Source organism: Salvelinus alpinus, chromosome 13 (assembly GCF_045679555.1).
Source record: "Salvelinus alpinus chromosome 13, SLU_Salpinus.1, whole genome shotgun sequence".
In the NCBI taxonomy this organism is placed as follows: domain Eukaryota; kingdom Metazoa; phylum Chordata; class Actinopteri; order Salmoniformes; family Salmonidae; genus Salvelinus; species Salvelinus alpinus.
In genome coordinates, this window is record NC_092098.1 from 17,677,468 (window position 1) to 17,698,430 (window position 20,963).

General features: G+C 41.1%; 1 protein-coding gene across 1 annotated transcript in view; it reads right to left on the bottom strand.

Annotated features, from left to right (window-relative positions):
- Positions 1 to 1,379: 1,379 nt before the first annotated feature.
- Positions 1,380 to 20,963, bottom strand: part of LOC139537231 (NALCN channel auxiliary factor 2-like) — a 56,997-nt gene continuing 37,413 nt past the window's right edge. Inside the window, exons 2-3 of the mRNA XM_071338324.1 lie at positions 7,533 to 7,704; positions 1,380 to 4,544 (exon numbers count right to left, since the gene is read on the bottom strand). Coding sequence (XP_071194425.1) covers positions 4,234 to 4,544; positions 7,533 to 7,704 — 483 coding nt within the window. The 3' untranslated portion in view covers positions 1,380 to 4,233. The remainder of the gene's footprint in view (positions 4,545 to 7,532; positions 7,705 to 20,963) is intronic.

A 20,963-nucleotide genomic window follows, 5' to 3' on the forward strand; every position in this document is an offset into this window, starting at 1 on the left:
CCCCAGAGTCTGCAACACCACTAAGCAAGAGGCACCATGAAGACCAAGGAACTCTCCAAACAGGTCAGGGACAAAGTTGTGGCGAAGTACAGATCAGGGTTGGGTTATAAAAAAATATCTGAAACTTTGAACATTCCACGGAGCACCATGAAATCCATTATTAAAAAATGGAAAGAATATGGCACCACAACAAACCTGCCACGAGAGGGCAGCCCACCAAAACTCACGGACCAGGCAAGGAGGGCATTAATCGGAGATGCAACAAAGAGACCAAAGATAACCCTGAAGGAGCTGCAAAGCACCACAGCGGAGATTGGAGTATCTGTCCATAGGACCACTTTAAGCCGTACACTCCACAGAGCTGGGCTTTATGGGAGAGTAGACAGAAAAAAGCCATTGCTTAAAGAACAAAATAAGCAAACATGTTTGGTGTATGCCAAAAGGCATGTGGGAGACTCCCCAAACATATGGAAGAAGGTACTCTGGTCAGATGAGACAAAAATGTAGCTTTTTGACCATCAAGGAAAACACTACGTCTGGCGCAAACCCAACACCTCTCATCACCCCGAGAACAACATCCCCACAGTGAAGCATGGTGGTGGCAGCATCATGCTGTGGGGATGTTTTCATCGGCAGGGACTGGGAAACTGGTCAGAATTGAAGGAATGATGGATGGCGCTAAATACAGTGAAATTCTTGAGGGAAACCTGTTTCAGTCTTCCAGAGATTTGAGACTGGGACGGAGGTTCACCTTCCAGCAGGACAATGGCCCTAAGCATACTGCTAAAGCAACACTCGAGTGGTTTAAGGGGAAACATTTAAATGTCTTGGAATGGCCTAGTCAAATCCCAGACCTCAATCCAATTGAGAATCTGTGTTATGACTTAAAGATTGCTGTACACCAGCGGAACCCATCCAATTTGAAGGAGCTGGAGCAGTTTTGCCTTGAAGAATGGGGAAAAAATCCCAGTGGCTCGATGTGCCAAGCTTATAAAGACATACCCCAAGAGACTTGCAGCTGTAATTGCTGCAAAATGTGTTTTTTTGTCTTATTTCTTGTTTGTTTCATAATAAAAAATATTTTGCATCTTCAAAATGGTAGGCATGTTGTGTAAATCAAATGATACAAATCCCCCCAAAAATCTATTTTAATTCCAGGTTTTAAGGCAAAAAAATAGGAAAAATGCCCAGGGGGGTGAATACTTTCGCAAGCCACTGTATGTGACCTACCAACTGATATATTTCGAGGCATGATTACAAGGGTTGTGCTAACCTTAATTTTAAATGTGTCTAACTGAAAAGACATTCGGGATGTATAAGATTGTAAAATGACAAACAGCTAAATCTTTTATTTAACCCCTCACAAAAAAGAGAGTCTGTTAATGAACGATTGTATTACTTTATTGGGCTTTAACAGTGAGCACTGCTCCGCCCAAAATACAATAGAAACAGAAAACAGATTACATATACAACTAGAAACACAGATATGGGATAATATTTGTTTTAGAACGGAATTAGTAAGCACAGTTTTAAAACAAATCTCAGGAAAACAAAGTTATTAGAACTAGTGCAAAAAGTTATAAACATTAAAGCACAGTGTATAAAATGGCATAAGAAGTAGTCCCCTCACAGCATACAGGCTTAGGACACCAGTGTAGATTTATACCCCTTTTCCCTTCTCTGATTGAGGTACCATTCCTTTACATTCTAACGGATAAGCAACAGCCATGACTGACATAGGAGAGAGAAGGGTACAAGTGACCTTTTTGGAAATGGAGAGACCATACAATGTTATACACGTTAGTCATATAAGGCAGGCAAGATTTCCAATCCCAAGTTGCAGTTATCAACATGGTTGTCTCTTTTAGAGTGTTTGGCATCTTAAACCAGTTTATAATCAGCATGCCGACAATGTCCGCTAGATATTAAATGAAACAACACAGGCTGTCGAAAACAAAATATTGCACTTTTAGCAAAAGAAACTAGCAGTTCATCAGACTGACATGAGATTAGTTCTTACTAATTCATTGTGGGCATTAAAGGCTACAGTGATATAATTAAGCAATAAGGCACGAGTGGGTGTGGTATATAGCCAATATACCACGGCTAAGGGCTGTTCTTAGGGCCTGGATATAGCCTTTAGCCGTGGTATATTGGCCATGTACCACAAACACCAGAGTTGCCTTATTGCTATTATAAACCGGTTACCAACGTAATTAGAACAGTACAAATATTTTTGGGGGCATATTGTGGTATACAGTCTGATATACCACGGCTTTCAACCAATCAGCATTCAGGGCTCGAACCACCAAGTTTATAATATATTTTATTTTAGATAAATAAATAATCTGAATCTCATGCATCTCATAGATCTCTGATTTGTTTATATTACTAAAACACTCAGACATTCAAATCCCAGTTAAATTCATATACATACTGTATACTATACTCTGTAAAAACCTGTGCTATGATATAGTTTTTCAATAGTAAAATAGTTAAGATAGTTTTGTTAGGACATAAACAATATGCCTGTATTCTGGTAGACCAAGGTCACATACAGTATCTGTTTGGTAGGTGAACACAGGAATACTTTGTAAGAAAAAAAATTATTCACAATTCCTATTTGTGAATCAATTTGTCACGTTGGAAGACAGTTATTTTATTTCAGCTTCCCAAATACAAGCCCAAATTTAACCAACTATTTGTAAGAATAATACACAAATTATGCCAGGAAAAGAGAGGTCAGAAGTATTCAATCCAAGAAATCAGAAACATATGAGAACCATTTATATAATCATGCTCTAGCTTGTCTTTACAAATAACAAAACCGCTTTTTTCCAACAGATTGCCTATGAATAAATCAAGGTGGATCTTTTTCTATATCTCTAATATTTAGAAGTATATTTATAAAGTTTTGGTTCTTTCCAAATACTGTAATCACTGTATTTCACCATGAATGTAATGAACACACAAGAAGACATTGAGGGCAAAGACACATGCCTCAGTTTTTTGATGACGCGATGCATTCACATCTTGAACATTTCTTAGACATTCAGCCATGATAACATTCTGCTCCAATTATCACTCTGGGTCTTTGTTATGTGTAATACGTGGTAAATTGTCTGTTTTATGAGTAAGAAATGATTGGTGTAGTTATAACACAGACAGTCTTCCATTGCACAATCATGTGCCTTCTGTAAGCGATTAGAGACCCAGTGGGGGTTTCAACTCGTTTCAATCAGCTTTGCATAAACACATGTTCCTCCACAGCATTAGTAGTGTACTTCTGACATCTATCAAAAACAACATGGTTTACCTTTGATTAGGATCTGTAATCCAATACTTCCATGAACTGATTCTACTTGGTGTATGATAATGAGGGTAGTGGTACTGAGAATAAGAATAATATTTACTCTGAGCCAAACAAAGTATTTGTTGTGCGTATTCTGTTAGCTTGGAAGATGTAATGGTCATCTGATTTGTGTTGGGTCATATACATTATATTGCTGACTTCTTCACTGTATTCACACACACACACACACACACACACACACACACACACACACACACACACACACACACACACACACACACACACACACACACACACACACACACACACACACACACACACACACACACACACACACACACACACACACAGATAAAAAAAAATAGCATACGAGCCTGCAACTCATACTTTTCCCCACTGTGCAGTTCACAAACTCAACACCCAACCTCATACGTAAATCCCCAAAAACATCACTCAACTCATTAAATAGAGTAGTGATAAAACTTGAAAAAGGCCATTTGTACCCAAACCCTTCTCATAAACAGCATACAGTACCTCTTTCAGTTATAAAATCGACGCTTCCTCTGGGCCCTGGCATGATAGGAGACCCGCCTCTCTTTCCCTATGCCCTTTCATGTCCTCCTTACATGTGAGACATGTCTGGTTCTCAGTTTCGAAACCTCATCCACCTCCATACCTCTCTGTGTCGAGGTAGGGGAGGGCCCGTGCTTCGCCACTCCTCCAGTGTGGTGGAGGGTGAGGAGGTATACCGACCTGTAGCCTGCCCTGGAGCGGTGTATAACCTCCTCATTCCTGATGTCCTGTGGAGGGGACTGGATGGAGAGAGAGGGTTATAAACGCCTCACTCCTCAGGTACTGTGAAGGAAGGGGTCTCTGTAGACTGGAGGCAGGGAACAGTAGAAAATCTTGTTCATAATCAGTCACTCCTCTCGGGCAGAGCTCTCCTCCAATGGCAGGGGTACCATGGCCTCCAGGCCCACAGCGCCACTGCTCTGGACAGTGGAGAAGGAGACGACAGTGTGCAGCAGGATGAGGACCAGAACACACAGTCTTAGTCTGCTGCTGCACAGCCGCGATGCAGCTGACACGGGCGGGGAGCTGCGCCGCTGCCACGACGACGACCCTGGAAGCTGTGTCAGGGCGCACGCCGCCCCCACAGAGGGGTCGCAGCCACTCCATCTGACATCACAACACTCTGGGTCTGCATTGGTTAAATGGTTTTCTAGTAGCCCTGCATCACACACAGAGAAGAAACATATTTCAGATCCAGATTAGTTTTTCAGATGACAACAAACAACAAGATACCAGGCGATTCCACCCCAGGAAAGCCCGAAAATATTTTTGGTATCTCAGAATGTTCTGGCAATTCTCACATAGAAACTTCACTGGGAGGAATGATGTTTGACCTGCTTTTCACATTTGTATCACAATTTTTTGGAAAGTAACGATGAAAGTGGCCCTTATAGGCCCTTTCTAGACCTATACAGTGCCTTCTGAAAGTATTCATACTCCTTGACTTATTCCACATTTTGTTGTTTTACAGCCTGAATTAAAAACGGATTAAATATATATATATTTTTTACCAATCTACAAACAATACAAAGTGAATATTTATTTTTGGAAATTGTTGCACATTTTTTAAAAATGAAATACAGAAATATGACATTTACATAAGTATTCACACCCCTGAGTCAATACTTTGTAGAAGCAGCGGTTACAGCAGTGAGGCTTTCTGGCTAAAAGCTTTCCACACCTGGATTGCGCAACATTTGTCCATTATTCTTTTCAAAATTCTTCAAGCTCTGTCAAATTGGTTGTTGATCATTGCTAGAAAACCCTTTTCATGTCTTGCCATAGATTTTCATGTAGATTTAAGTAAAAACTGTAACATGGCCACTCAGGAACATTCACTGCCTTCTTGGTAAGCAACTTGTGTTTTACGTTATTGTCCTGCTGAAAGGTAAATTCATATACCAGTGTCTGGTGGAAAGCAGACTGAACCAGGTTTTCCTCTGGGATTTTGCATGTGCTGAGCTCCATTCCATTTATTTTCTATCCTGAAAAACTCCCCAGTTCTTAATGATTACAAGCATGCCCATAATATGATGCAGCCACCACTATGCTGGAAAATATGGAGAGTGGTACTCAGTAATGTGTTGAATTGGATTTGCCCCAAACATAACACCTTGTATTGAGGACGAAAAGTTAATTTATTTTCCAAATTTTTTTCAGTTTTACTTTAGTGCCTTATTGCAAACAGAATGCATGTTTCTTCTTTTCACTCTGTCAATTAGGTTAGTATTGTGGAGTAACTACAATGTTGTTGATCCATCCTCAGTTTTCTACTATCACAGCCATTAACTCATTGGTCTTATGGTAAAATCCCTGAGCGGTTTCCTTCCTCTCTGTCAACTGAGTTAGGAAGGTCCTTCCCTATAAGCGTGCTGAAAGTCTGTTGTCAATTTGTTTACTGTAAATTAGCATTGTACTTGGTCAAACACTATTTTTTCCAAAACTTTACTAAGGGTTGGTAACAGGCTGATTGGTCTGCTATTTGAACCAGTAAAGAGCGCTTTACTATTCTTAGGTAGCGGAATGAATTTTACTTCCCTCCAGAATGGAGGGCACACACTTTCTAGTAGGCTTAAATTGAAGATATGGCAAATAGGAGTGGCAATATCGTCCGCTATTATCCTCAGTCATTTTCCATCCAAGATGTCAGACTCCGGTGGCTTGTCATTGTTGATAGACAACAATAATTTTTTCACCTCTTCCATACTCAACTTTTCAGAATTACAATTCTTGTCTTTCTTAATTTGGTCAGATATACTTGGATGTGTAGTGTCAGTGTTTGTTGCTGGCATGTCATGCCTAAGTTTGCTAATCTTGCCAATTAAAAAATAATTAGAGTAGTTGGCAATATCAGTCAGTTTTGTAATGAATAAGCCATCTGATTCAATGAATGATGGAGCTGAGTTTGCCTTTTTTCCCCAAATTTCATTGAAGGTGCTCCAAAGCTTTTTACTATCATTCTTTATGTCATTTATCTTTGTTTCATAGTGTAGTTTCTTATTCTTTTTATTCAGTTTAGTCACATGATTTCTCAATTTGCAGTACATGTAATAATCGGTTGTGCAGCCAGACTTATTAGGCATTCCTTTTGCCTCATCCCTCTCAACCATACAATTTTTCAATTCCTCATCAATCCACTGGGATTGAACAGTTTTTACAGTCATTTTCTTAATGGGTACATACTTATTAGTAACTGGAATGAGTCATTTCATAAATGTGTCAAGTGCAACGTCTGGTTGCACCACGGACCAACAGATATTCTTTACATGAACAACATAGGAATCACTACAAAACATATTGTATGACCTCTTATACACTATATTAGGCCCAGGCTTTGGAACTTTGGTTTTCCTAGATATGGCTATTATTTTGTGGTCACTGCATCTGGATACCGCTTTCAAGCATGAGTAAAGATGTGATCAGTACATGTTAATGATTTCATTCCTGTGCTGTTTGTAACTACCCTGGTAGGTTGACTGATAACCTGAACCAGGTTGCAGGTACTAGTGAAGATTTTTCTTGAGTAGTCCCAGAAAGTCCTCCGTAATTTGACTCCCCCCTCACGCGAAAGAAAGGCCTATAGTAGGGTGTGCTTGGGAAAGGTGGCGGAAGTGGATGATGAGTTCGAATCAAGCAAAGTTGGTGAGCAAAGTTGGTGTAGACGAATGTTCTGAATGGACAACAGTAGAATCGATAACTGGAACAAAAAGTACATTTTCTAAAATATGGATATGTGTATGAATTGCTTCTTGTTGGGATGCGTTTGTTGAATAAGGATGCATATGTGGGGTGTTTGAGGTGTCGAAAATGGTTAGTATGCGCTGGGAATAGTGGAGTGTGTCAGAGTGACCAGGAGTGGCCTTATTTTGATTCATTGCATTTCTGAAGAACATAGGAAGATTGCAGTGAGCCTCAAAAGGATCTGGACAACAGATTTTCCGTTGCTGAGGTAATGGCAGCTACTGTCAACTACGGGCACAGATAGAACAAGGAGCTAGTTATAAAACAATCTGAGATATCCAAAATATTTTCAGGCCTTCCTGGTGTGGAATCGGCCCACAGTTTCTGTGAAAATACACGAGCTTGAGAGAAAAACGGTAACAACAAAAACTACTAAATGCCACTCAAGGCACCAATCATACTGTACCTGTACAGATGAAACTGGATAGTCCTCCGTAGACCAAGTCGTCATTGTCTGGTAACACAAAGGGGCACATGGTCTGGACCTCCAGACAATATTGCTTGCAGGGAATCCTGTGTTGACACTGGCTCTGGGTGGCGTTGAAGTATTCTGAGCATAACCAGGCTTTGTAGACTGACTGCAAGAGAAGAGCACAGCGCCTGGCAGCTTTCACACACAGCAGGTTTTTGTCATTGCAGTGTAATTGAGGCTAATTGATGGACATTAAAACCATTTCTACAGTATTAGGGCAGCAGCTACTACAAACATCTATTTTCTGCTGAGGTGGCAATGGGTAGCTATAGTGAATCCTCTATAAGGGGACAAATGATACAAATTGGGCTGACTACAGTGATAGAAAACTTTGCAAAAACAAAGCCAACCCAGTATACACTTTGTCAAGGCCATCTCCAGGCCATCAGACTGTTGAACAGCTATCACTACAGTAGTTGGCTACCTGCCCAGGACTCTGCCCTGCACCTTAATACTAATGCCCCATGTACAGTGGGGCAAAAAAGTATTTAGTCAGCCACCAATTGTGCAAGTTCTCCCACTTAAAAAGATGAGAGAGGCCTGTAATTTTCATCACAGGTACACTTCAACTATGACAGACAAAATGAGGGAAAAAAATCCAGAAAATCACATTGTAGGATTTTTTATGAATTTATTTGCAAATTATGGTGGAAAATAAGTATTTGGTCACCTACAAACAAGCAAGATTTCTGGCTCTCACAGACCTGTAACTTCTTCTTTAAGAGGCTCCTCTGTCCTCCACTCGTTACCTGTATTAATGGCACCTGTTTGAACTTGTTATCAGTATAAAAGACACCTGTCCACAACCTCAAACAGTCACACTCCAAACTCCACTATGGCCAAGACCAAAGAGCTGTCAAAGGACACCAGAAACAAAATTGTAGACCTGCACCAGGCTGGGAAGACTGAATCTGCAATAGGTAAGCAGCTTGGTTTGAAGAAATCAACTGTGGGAGCAATTATTAGGAAATGGAAGACATACAAGACCACTGATAATCTCCCTCGATCTGGGGCTCCACGCAAGATCTCACCCCGTGGGGTCAAAATGATCACAAGAACGGTGAGCAAAAATCCCAGAACCACACGGGGGGACCTAGTGAATGACCTGCAGAGAGCTGGGACCAAAGTAACAAAGCCTACCATCAGTAACACACTACGCCGCCAGGGACTCAAATCCTGCAGTGCCAGACGTGTCCCCCTGCTTAAGCCAGTACATGTCCAGGCCCGTCTGAAGTTTGTTAGAGAGCATTTGGATGATCCAGAAGAAGATTGGGAGAATGTCATATGGTCAGATGAAACCAAAATATAACTTTTTGGTAAAAACTCAACTCGTCGTGTTTGGAGGACAAAGAATGCTGAGTTGCATCCAAAGAACACCATACCTACTGTGAAGCATGGGGTTGGAAACATCATGCTTTGGGGCTGTTTTTCTGCAAAGGGACCAGGATGACTGATCCGTGTAAAGGAAAGAATGAATGGGGCCATGTATTGTGAGATTTTGAGTGAAAACCTCCTTCCATCAGCAAGGGCATTGAAGATGAAACGTGGCTGGGTCTTTCAGCATGACAATGATCCCAAACACACCGCCCGGGCAACGAAGGAGTGGCTTTGTAAGAAGCATTTCAAGGTCCTGGAGTGGCCTAGCCAGTCTCCAGATCTCAACCCCATAGAAAATCTTTGGAGGGAGTTGAAAGTCCGTGTTGCCCAGCAACAGCCCCAAAACATCACTGCTCTAGAGGAGATCTGCATGGAGGAATGGGCCAAAATACCAGCAACAGTGTGTGAAAACCTTGTGAAGACTTACAGAAAACGTTTGACCTCTGTCATTGCCAACAAAGGGTATATAACAAAGTATTGAGATAAACTTTTGTTATTGACCAAATACTTATTTTCCACCATAATTTGCAAATAAATTCATTAAAAATCCTACAATGTGATTTTCTGGATTTTTTTCCCTCATTTTGTTTGTCATAGTTGAAGTGTACCTATGCTGAAAATTACAGGCCTCTCTCATCTTTTTAAGTGGGAGAACTTGCACAATTGGTGACTGACTAAATACTTTTTTGCCCCACTGTATATAGAGTCATTGAATGCTGGTCACTTCATATTCTGTTTATATACTGTTGCTTAATCACCGTATGTGCGTATGTATATACTTTATTCTCGAGATAGCTCATCCTAATATACCTACAGTGGCTTGCGAAAGTATTCACCCCCCGTGGCATTTTTTCCTATTTTGTTGCCTTAAAACCTGGAATTAACATGTATTTTGGGGGGGTTTGTATCATTTGATTTACACAACATGCCTTCCACTCATGTGAAACAAACAAGAAATAAGACAAAAAAACTGAAAACTTGAGCATGCATAACTATTCACCCCCCCAAAGTCAATAGTTTGTAGAGCCACCTTTTGCAGCAATTACAGCTGCAAGTCTCTTGGGGTATGTCTCTATAAGCTTGACACATCTAGACACTGGGATTTTTGCCCATTCTTCAAGGCAAACTGCTCCAGCTCCTTCAAGTTGGATGGGTTCCGCTGGTGTACAGCAATCTTTAAGTCATAACACAGATTCTCAATTGGATTGAGGTCTGGGCTTTGACTAGGCCATTCCAAGACATTTAAATGTTTCCCCTTAAACCACTCAAGTGTTGCTTTAGCAGTATGCTTAAGGCCATTGTCCTGCTGGAAGGTGAACCTCCGTCCCAGTCTCAAATCTCTGGAAGACTGAAACAGGTTTCCCTCAAGAATTTCCCTGTATTTAGCACCATCCATCATTCCTTCAATTCTGACCAGTTTCCCAGTCCCTGCCGATGAAAACATCCCCACAGCATGATGCTGCCATCACCATGCATCACTGTCGGGATGTTGTTCTCGGGGTGATGAGAGGTGTTGGGTTTGCGCCAGACATAGTGTTTTCCTTGATGGTCAAAAAGCTACATTTAAGTCTAATCGAACCAGAGTGCCTTCTTCCATATGTTTGGGGAGTCTCCCACATGCCTTTTGGCGAACACCAAACGTGTTTGCTTATTTTGTTTTTTAAGCAATGGCTTTTGTCTGGCCACTATTCTGTGGCCAGCTCCGTGGAGTGTATAGCTTAAAGTGGTCCTATGGACAGATACTCCAATCTCCGCTGTGGAGCTTTGCAGCTCCTTCAGGGTTATCTTTGGTCTCTTTGTTGCCTCTCTGATTAATGCCCTCCTTGCCTGGTCTGTGAGTTTTGGTGGCCGGCGCTCTCTTGGCAGGTTTGTTGTGGTGACATATTCTTTCCATTTTTTAATAATGGATTTAATGGTGCTCCATGGGATGTTCAAAGTTTCTGATATTTTTTTATAACCCAACCCAGATCTGTAATTCTCCACAACTTTGTCCCTGACCTGTTTGGAGCGCTCTTTGGTCTTCATGGTGCCGCTTGCTTGGGGGTGCCCCTTGCTTAGTGGTGTTGCAGACTCTGGGGCCTTTCAGAACAGGTGTATATATACTGAGATCATGTGACAGATCATGTGACACTTAGATTGCACACAGGTGGACTTTATTTAACTAATTATGTGACTTCTGAAGGTAATTGGTTGCACTAGATCTTATTTAGGGGCTTCATAGCAAAGGGGTGAATACATATGCATGCACCACTTTCCCATACAAAAAAAACATGTTCTTTTTTTTCATTTCACTTCACCAATTTGGACTATTTTGTGTATGTCCATTACATGAAATCCAAATAAAATCCATTTAAATGACAGGTTGTAATGCAACTAAATTGGAAAAACACCAAGGGGGATGAATACGTTTGCAAGGCACTGTACTACTGTACATACCATTTTCTTTCCAAATGAGATACTGTCTATACACACCACATATTTAGATTCTGGGTTCTTTCTGACACATGCTGACTAATACAATCTACTCTGGATAGTTACTTGGACTTGTTCAGTCATTTCTTGATTTCTTGTTTTGATTATTGAGTATTTGTGAGACATTCTACTGCACTGTTGGAGCTTGTAACACAAGACATTCTACTGTACTGTTGGAGCTTGTAACACAAGACATTCTACTGTACTGTTGGAGCTTGTAACACAAGACATTCTACTGCACTGTTGGAGCTTGTAACACAAGACATTCTACTGTACTGTTGGAGCTTGTAAGACAAGACATTCTACTGCACTGTTGGAGCTTGTAACACAAGACATTCTACTGCACTGTTGGAGCTTGTAACACAAGACATTCTACTGCACTGTTGGAGCTTGTAACACAAGACATTCTACTGTACTGTTGGAGCTTGTAACACAAGACATTCTACTGCACTGTTGGAGCTTGTAACACAAGACAATCTACTGCACTGTTGGAGCTAGTAACACAAGACATTCTACTGCACTGTTGGAGCTAGTAACACAATACATTCTACTGCACTGTTGGAGCTTGTAACACAAGAAATTCTACTGCACTGTTGGAGCTTGTAACACAAGACATTCTACTGTACTGTTGGAGCTTGTAACACAAGACATTCTACTGCACTGTTGGAGCTTGTAACACAAGACAATCTACTGCACTGTTGGAGCTAGTAACACAAGACATTCTACTGCACTGTTGGAGCTAGTAACACAAGATATTCTACTGCACTGTTGGAGCTTGTAACACAAGACATTCTACTGCACTGTTGGAGCTAGTAACACAAGACACTCTACTGCACTGTTGGAGCTAGTAACACAAGACATTCTACTGTACTGTTGGAGCTTGTAACACAAGACATTCTACTGCACTGTTGGAGCTAGTAACACAAGACATTCTACTGTACTGTTGGAGCTTCTAACACAAGACATTCTACTGCACTGTTGGAGCTAGTAACACAAGACATTCTACTGTACTGTTGGAGCTTGTAACACAAGACATTCTACTGCACTGTTGGAGCTAGTAACACAAGACATTCTACTGTACTGTTGGAGCTTGTAACACAAGACATTCTACTGCACTGTTAGAGCTTGTAACACAAGACATTCTACTGCACTATTGGAGCTTGTAACACAAGACATTCTACTGCACTGTTGGAGCTAGTAACACAAGACATTCTACTGTACTGTTGGAGCTAGTAACACAATACATTCTACTGCACTGTTGGAGCTAGTAACACAAGACATTCTACTGCACTGTTGGAGCTTGTAACACAAGACATTCTACTGTACTGTTGGAGCTAGTAACACAAGACATTCTACTGCACTGTTGGAGCTAGTAACACAAGACACTCTACTGCACTGTTGGAGCTAGTAACACAAGACATTCTACTGCACTGTTGGAGCTTGTAACACAAGACATTCTACTGTACTGTTGGAGCTAGTAACACAAGACATTCTACTGCACTGTTGGAGCTAGTAACACAAGACACTCTACTGCACTGTTGGAGCTAGTAACACAAGACATTCTACTGCACTGTTGGAGCTTGTAACACAAGACATTCTACTGTACTGTTGGAGCTAGTAACACAAGACATTCTACTGCACTGTTGGAGCTAGTAACACAAGCATTTCACTGCAGCTGCTATAACACCTGCAAATTTGTACGCGACCAATAAACTTCAGGGCTGTAGCCATGGAACCCTATAGTGAAATTTACTGAGTCAGCCACTGTGGTAATGCACACTGTAAATCACTGTAAGACAAGCACTGTATGGGGCCAGTGAACTACAGTGAGTACAGTACAATGTAGCTAAAGGAAAGCCAGGGTGCATCTTCATCCTACTCAGGAAGCTCTCCACCAGGCACTGTGTTTGATTAAGTAAGAGAGATAAATATAGATATTAATATGAGCAAGGCAGCAGCAGCAGCCCTCCACAGACAGAGGCACAGGAAACAGGGCAGCAGTGATGTAGACAGAGGACCACAGCAGTTTCTTCACCTCACTCTGCTGTGGAGCCAAGGGCTACCGCTGTCATGGCAGCAGGATGATCCAGAGCCTTTCACAGCCATTCTATTTATCATGTGGTCAGCCTCCCATCACTACACACAATACTACAACCTGTCTTTGCTTTATTCACAACAGGATAAGGGTAGGTACTGGTCGGTCCCTGGATGGGAGACTAGATGCTGCTGGAAGTGGTGTTGGATGGCTAGTAGGAGGCACTCTTTCCTCTGCTCTAAAAAAATATCCCAACGGAGTATTGGAGACATTGCCCTGTGTAGCGTGCCGTCTTTTGGATGGGACGTTAAAACGGGTGTCCTGACTCTGTTGTCACTAAAGATCCCATGGCACTTATCGTATGAGTAAGCGTGTTAATCCCAATGTCCTGGGTAAATTTCTGTCCCTCGTACCATCATGGTCACCTAACTATCAACAGTTTCCAATTGGCTCATTCATCCCCCTCCTCTCTCCTGTAACTATTCCCCAGGTCGTTGCTGTAAATGGGAATGTGTTCTCAGTCAACTTACATGGTAAAATAAAATAATACAATTCTGAAGATGAGTCAGCCCCACCAAGAGTAAACATTGTAAAGGATTAGGATGTCTGCTGCGACACAAATCTAAGTACAGATACTCAATTATTTTCTTGCACAATTACAACACAATACATTAAACACTACAGTATATTACAACTTTGTCCAATGTTCTGTGTCTCCCTCTGCATGCTTTCTCGGTTCATCTTTCAATTACAAACCCCACTCACTCCTGAGAGAGACAGAGACGAGAGAGGAATTCCCTGACTACATTTCCATACACATTAACCTGCAGTATGTTGCTGACAGATGGTTAGCTGGAATTGTGTTTCCAGAATGACAAAGACCATCAAGGAACTCATCAACATCCACATGAACAAGGGGGCTCAGAGAACTGAACCCATCTGATTAAATAAGTTAACACCACAGAAGGTGACTCTGTAACATAAGACGTTATCAAACATCATGTTTTACAAGACACTTGAGCAGAGTAAGAAAAAAAGGAGCTAGAGGCTGTTTTGTATGTACAACCTATAGCAACACAATACTAATTCTGCAATACAAAATTAAATACTTGCGAGAGATGAGGCGATTAGACCAGTGAATAGAATAATAATGGTGTAGCCTACTGCACAAGATATCTAATCCATTCTTACACAATTTTTGCTTGCAACGCCAGGATAGTGGGTTTGATCCTTGGGACCACCTGTAAGTAAAATGTATGCACACATGACTGTAAATTGCTTTGGAAAAAGTGAAGAAAAAGTGAAGAAAAATCAATGTGAAGAAAAATTCCAATGTTTGTAAAAAATGTATGAAAAATAAAACATTAATCTATCTTATTTAACTAAGTATTCAAACCCCTGAGTCATTTCATGTTAGAATCACCTTTGGCAGTGATTACAGCTGTGAGTCTTTCTGGCTAGGTCTAAGAACTTTGCACACCTGCAATGTACAATATTTTCACATAATAAATAATTCTACAAGCTCTGTCAAGTTTTTTATTGATAATTGCTAAACAGACATTTTCAGGTCTTGCCGTCGATTTTCAATCTGATTTAAGTCAAAACTGTAACTAAGGAACATTCAATGTCATTTTGGTAAGCAATTCCAGTGTATACTTGACCTTGTGTTTTAGGTTATTGTCCTGGTGAAAGGTGTATTTGTTTAGAAGACTGAACCAGGTTTTTGTCTTGCAGTATTTGTCTCGCAGGCAGTGTCTGTTGGAAAGCAGACTGAACCAGGTTTTCCTCTAGGATTTTGCCTGTGCTTAGCTCTATTCTGTTTATTTTTATTGTAAAAACTCTCCAGCCCTTGCAGATGACAAGCATACCCATAACATAATGCAGCCACCACCATGCTTGAAAATATGAAGAGTGGTACTCTGTGATGTGTTGAATTTGTCCGAAACATAACGCTTTGTATTCAGGACATAAAAGTGAATTTCTTTGCCAAATTACTAGCAGTTTTACTTTAGCGCCTTAATATGCAAACAGGATGCATATTTCTTAAATTACCACATTTTCAAAGTTTTTGAATATTTTTGATTCTGTACAGAATTCCTTCTTTTCACTTTGTCAGTTAGGTTAATATTTAAGAGTAACTACAAGGTTGTTGATCCATCCTCAATTTTCTCCTATCACAGCCATTAAATTGCCCTCGTGGTGAAATCCCTGAGCGGTTTCCTTCCTCTCTGGCAACTGAGTTAGTAAGGACGCCTGTATCTTTGTAGTGACTGGGTGTATTGATACACCATCCAAAGTGTAATTAATAACCTCACCATGCTCAAAGGGATATTCAATGTCTGCTTTTTAAAAATGTACCTGAGGCGTTGGAAAACCTCCCTGGTCTTTATGGTTGAATTTGTGTTTGAAATCCACTGTTCGACTGACAGATAATTGTATGTGTGGGGTACAGAGATGAGGTAGTCATTAAAAAACCAGGAGAGGTCTTCTTTAGATTAATTGTTTTTCTGAAGAACAGAGCAAGATTGCAGTGAGCCTCAAAAGAATCTGGACAACAGAAGTTTTGTCTTTTGAACTTCGGAGGAGAGCAGCCTGTCACGTTCCTGACCTTATTTTCCTTTATTTTGTATTTATTTAGTATGGTCAGGGCGTAAGTTGGGGTGGGTTGTCTATGTGTGTTTTCTATGTTGGGATTTTGGGTTCGGCCTGGTATGATTCTCAATCAGAGGCAGCTGTCAATCGTTGTCCCTGATTGAGAATCATACTTAGGCAGCCTGGGTTTCACGTGTGTTTTGTGGGTGTTTGTCTACCGTGTTAGTGTTTTCACCACACGGTACTGTTTCGGTTTTCTGCACTTCGTTTATTGTTTTGTATTTCAGTGTTCAGTTTCGGTTTTAATAAATCATCATGAGCACGAACCACTCTGCATATTGGTCCGATCCTTCTCGCCTCTCCTCGTCTGAGGAGGACGAAATAGACAATCGTTACACAGCCGTCAAAGGAGTCATCTCGGGGTGACATCGGATGTTCAGGTTGAATCCCTGAAGAGAATTCCTGGTGTTATTGGTGCCCGGCGTCTGACCCGCTGGGTGAATGGAGAAAAGAAGAGAGCCTGTCGGTCCTGTTGTTTTTTGATAAAGAGCAAATGCCTATGCATGTGAAGCTTGGTTATGTAAGATTTTGAGCTTTTGTCCCCAAACCATTGCAGTGTAAAAATTGTAAAGGATTTGGCCATGTTCCCAGTGTGTGCAGACGGACAGAGTATACAGTACAACGATGTGTAGAAGGACGACAGTGAGTGTTGCAATTGTGATGGGGATCATGATCACGAGTTCCTGGAGTTCCCTGTAAGGGTGAAGAAGATTGAGGTGGTAAAAGTTAGAGCGGTCAATCAAATCTCCTATGCGGCAGCTATTAAAATAATTGAGAAAACAAGTGATGCTAGTGAAGATATGGTAGTTAATGCACCACAGCCTGTAGTAAATGTTTGCTGCCAGTCAAAAGATTCCTTGGTGGATTTTGTGGCTATCATTGCCACAGTTATAAACCGTACGGCACAAGTCTCAACGAAGTCTAAGAAACTGGAGATTTGTGTGACTGCGGGAGAAAAGTTTTTGGGACTTATTAAGGATTTTACATCTAAAGACCTGCAAGGGGTACTGGTGCTGGAAGACCCGCCCTTCCAGGTTTCCCTTGAGCCTGTGTAGGGATCAGATTAGTTTGATTTTTAACAGAAAAGTTGTTGAATTTTTTCATTTGTAGTTTGGTAGTTTTATGGTAGTTTGTTACCGTTTTTGGCAATTTTGTTTCCATCCCGCACAGTAGGTGGCGGGATGCACATTCAATTGTGCGATCGCCAATATACCATAGAAGAAGAAGAAGGTGTTAACCCATGTTCACAGTTAGCCACTGTTATGTAAATACAAGCTGAAAAGTATCAGTGGCCTGGGCTTGGCCCTCGATACGAGACGCGCCCGCGCACGTGTGCTTGTACACCATCGGATGCATGAGACACTCACACTCCTTTTCCCCAAGGGTTCTGTCATTTTGTCCTGTCCCCAAGTCAAAGATGATGGAAAAATGAAGATGTCCCACTCAGGCCATTTACCATTGAACAAAAATTGTCACAGTACGCTATGAAAGTCCCGCCTACTTCCTGGTTCAAGTCCCGTTCTGCTTTCAGGCTTCAAATTCATGAAAATGTGGTCATTTAAGAAATATGTAAAATGTTATTTGTTGATTTATTTAGTTTCGATTGTGTTATTGTCTTTTTCGTAATCGAAAACCTACATAGAAGGCATTGGGTAAAGATAATTAATCCACAAATACCAATATAATTTTACATATATCTTAAATGACCCCATTTTCATAAATTTAATGATATAAGCTTGAAGCCCATTCAAAAACTGTAAAGGACTTGAACCAGGCGGGACATTCATAGGGTGTTCCGTTCTGCTCTCCTATAGACACCAATGTGATAGCAGCTACTGTAGGTCTGGTCTGCTTACTTCATTGACTGTATATGAACCAGAAAAAATGAGGGAGTGGGATCCTCTTCCGTCTCTGCCCTAATTTTGGGCGTGACAATTATTTTATCAAATTTGTGAAAACATGGTCATTTTAGATATTTACAATTATATCAGTGTTTGTGGGTAAAAACTACAAGGCGACTTCCTGGTCAACGACAAGTCACTTTCATACCATATTTATTATTAGTTTGTTGAGATATATAACAGTTTGTTTGAGAAAGGCCTGTGAAAATTGTGCTATGCCTGGTTTAGACATTGTATAGCCTCTGTGTTGGGTAAAATAAGTTACCAGTTATTTGGTCAAGTGCACCCCTGCTCATTGTGGTTTAGACCGAGAGTGGCACCAGGAGTGTGCTTAGCAGGAAACAAGTTATGTTCAGATAGAAATATGCTATGTAGAACAAACATGCCTCTCTGACATGTAGAATAAAGAATCACCTCGACTCTATTCATAGCATTTCTATCTGCAACGTTCCAAAACTTTTCGTACAGAACATGGCCCATGTATTTCTACCTAGCTCTGCCAGGGCTGCGTTCAGTACAAAAAAATGATGTGCAACGTTCAATTAAACGGAAACGGCTGTTCTGAAAAGCCAGTTGAAAAACAGGGAGAGGTTGGGTTGTGCATATATGAAGATTTCAAATGCACCTCTGCCCTTTAAATACATTACTCATTGCTTTAAGCCACTCCCTGCCACATCCACCAAACAGAGCAAACATACCTCAAAGTCTGTTCAAGAACGATGAAGAATGTTTTGGGGAAATAAACAGTCACTCAACGTACAAACGTTTAATCGAACTGAACGCACCCACGTGTTCTGTAAGTGTTCTTTGAGAGAGTGTCCATGTGATAGGCTGCTGCTTATACAGTTCCCTTAGCCTGATTCTAGGACAGATCTAGTGTCCTACACCTAGGACCACAATGGAAATCAGTGTTTTTACGCTTTTATGTGTCATCCTCTGGGTTTCTTGTTACTTTGAAATACCTTTTTTAAGGTAACGTCAGTGATATGACGTAGATCATACATACCCAGCAGGCGGATGGTGGTCCGGATCAGGATCAGTATCAATAATGGGGTCAATACGGACAGCGGGTCCGAGAAAAAATAAATACACTTTTTGCACACACGTAAGACATGGCAAAATGTGTAGAATTGCAGGAAATTTGCTTAAATTGCTAAATGTTCTCTCCGCTCCATAGCAAAATGTGTAGAATTGTAGGAAATGAGGTTAAAATAAGGCACAACATTTTCTTTCCGCCAACAAGAGGGGTGTGAACAGGTTGCGAGCAATGTTCCCTCTAAGCTGCACGCATGTGCAGGTGTGCAGCTCCCCTCGGACTGGCACGCAGAAGAAATATCAGCCCGTGCAGAGAAGCATGAGATTGAACTTCAACTTTCTAGAGTTTTCCCCTTAGTTAACACTATCAACGTTTCCCTTTACTGTGGGAATTGTGCTTGAATCAATGCAATATTAAACTCTTTCGGTGTAACATATCGAAACAAAACAAACTATGCAAGACTTAGTATGCAAAACTAACTGTGCAAGCGATTTTGCAAATAGCTATTGCCATATATGGATCTGTGCCATTCACTTTGAACTGGACTATTTTATAGCATGAGCGGTCGTGAGTAGATGCGCTTGTTTTGATATCAAAGCGAGAGCTGCATGTAGTCACCTGTGCATACATTTGTTAATATTCTTTGCTCGTTAGTGAGTTATTAGCCCAGTTATTGCTAACGTCTAGTCAACAATGGGGTAGTGATTGCTTCCTACAAGAGCACAAAATGTGTACATTTCTCAGGCCTACATTGAACACCACACATTTGCTGCTACTGACAGAACAGCTATTCCCATGTTAAAATGTTATGGGATGCATTTTCTCCATTGTTTTTCATGGTAGGCCACTCTGGTAGGCCTACATTATGATCAAATAGCCACAGCAGCCTACTTGGCCACTGTTAAAACTGTAACTTAAAGCGGGTACAGCCTCAGTGTTCACAGTAAACGCTCATAGTTGCACAGAATTTTCACAATATTCAAGTTTGCACTCAGCAGACCTGAAATTTTGTCAGTGCTGAAAAAAAGTAGAGGAAACATTGGTCGTGAGGTGGGGGTTTGTTACTACGCCATAAAGAATGATAGAGTTTGTCCGCCCTTGAGTGCGTCCACCATTTTATTGTAGTCAATCACAGGAGGTTGATGGCACCTTAATTGGGGAGAAAGGGATCGTAGCAATGACATTAGTTGAATGGTAACAAATACATCAATGGTAACAAATACATCAAACACAAGTTTTCCAGATGTTTGATGCCATTCCATTTGCTCAGTTCCAGCCATTATTATGAGCTGTTCTCCCCTCAGCAGCCTCCTGTGTAGTCAACTGGGTGGGACTTCCAACTTCATTGGCTGATCCCTCATGGTGACCCTGTTTGAGTCATGTCCAACCGGGTCATCAGGAGGGATTAGCTAATCGTGAAGAAGAAAATGGACTACTGCCCATGCTGTCAAAAACGCTATAATGGCACAGATACAAAGATGAGTCCTCTATCTAACTCTAATTACTACGCTGATAAATGACAGTATTACATTTACATTTAAGTCATTTAGCAGACGCTCTTATCCAGAGCGACTTACAAGTATCCCTCCGGACATTTGTCACCTAGGAAATGTGTGTGGCCGGACCTTCTCAAATAGTAGTTCAGCACCCCTGACGTGAATGCAAAAGTAAACAGCATAGAGGGTCAATTTCAGCAACAACTAAGAGTGTTGGAGCTCGTGGCTAAACTCTCCACTGTTCTGGTTCCGTGGCTACCACATGGCAAGAGCGTGAAGCGAACCCATGCACATGCGCAGATACTATATGTGACTGTGTGAGAGCGAAGTCTTGCATCTTACTCATCACAATATCTGTGGTGCTGCTCATGCAACGTCATTTCGCTGACTCTACCT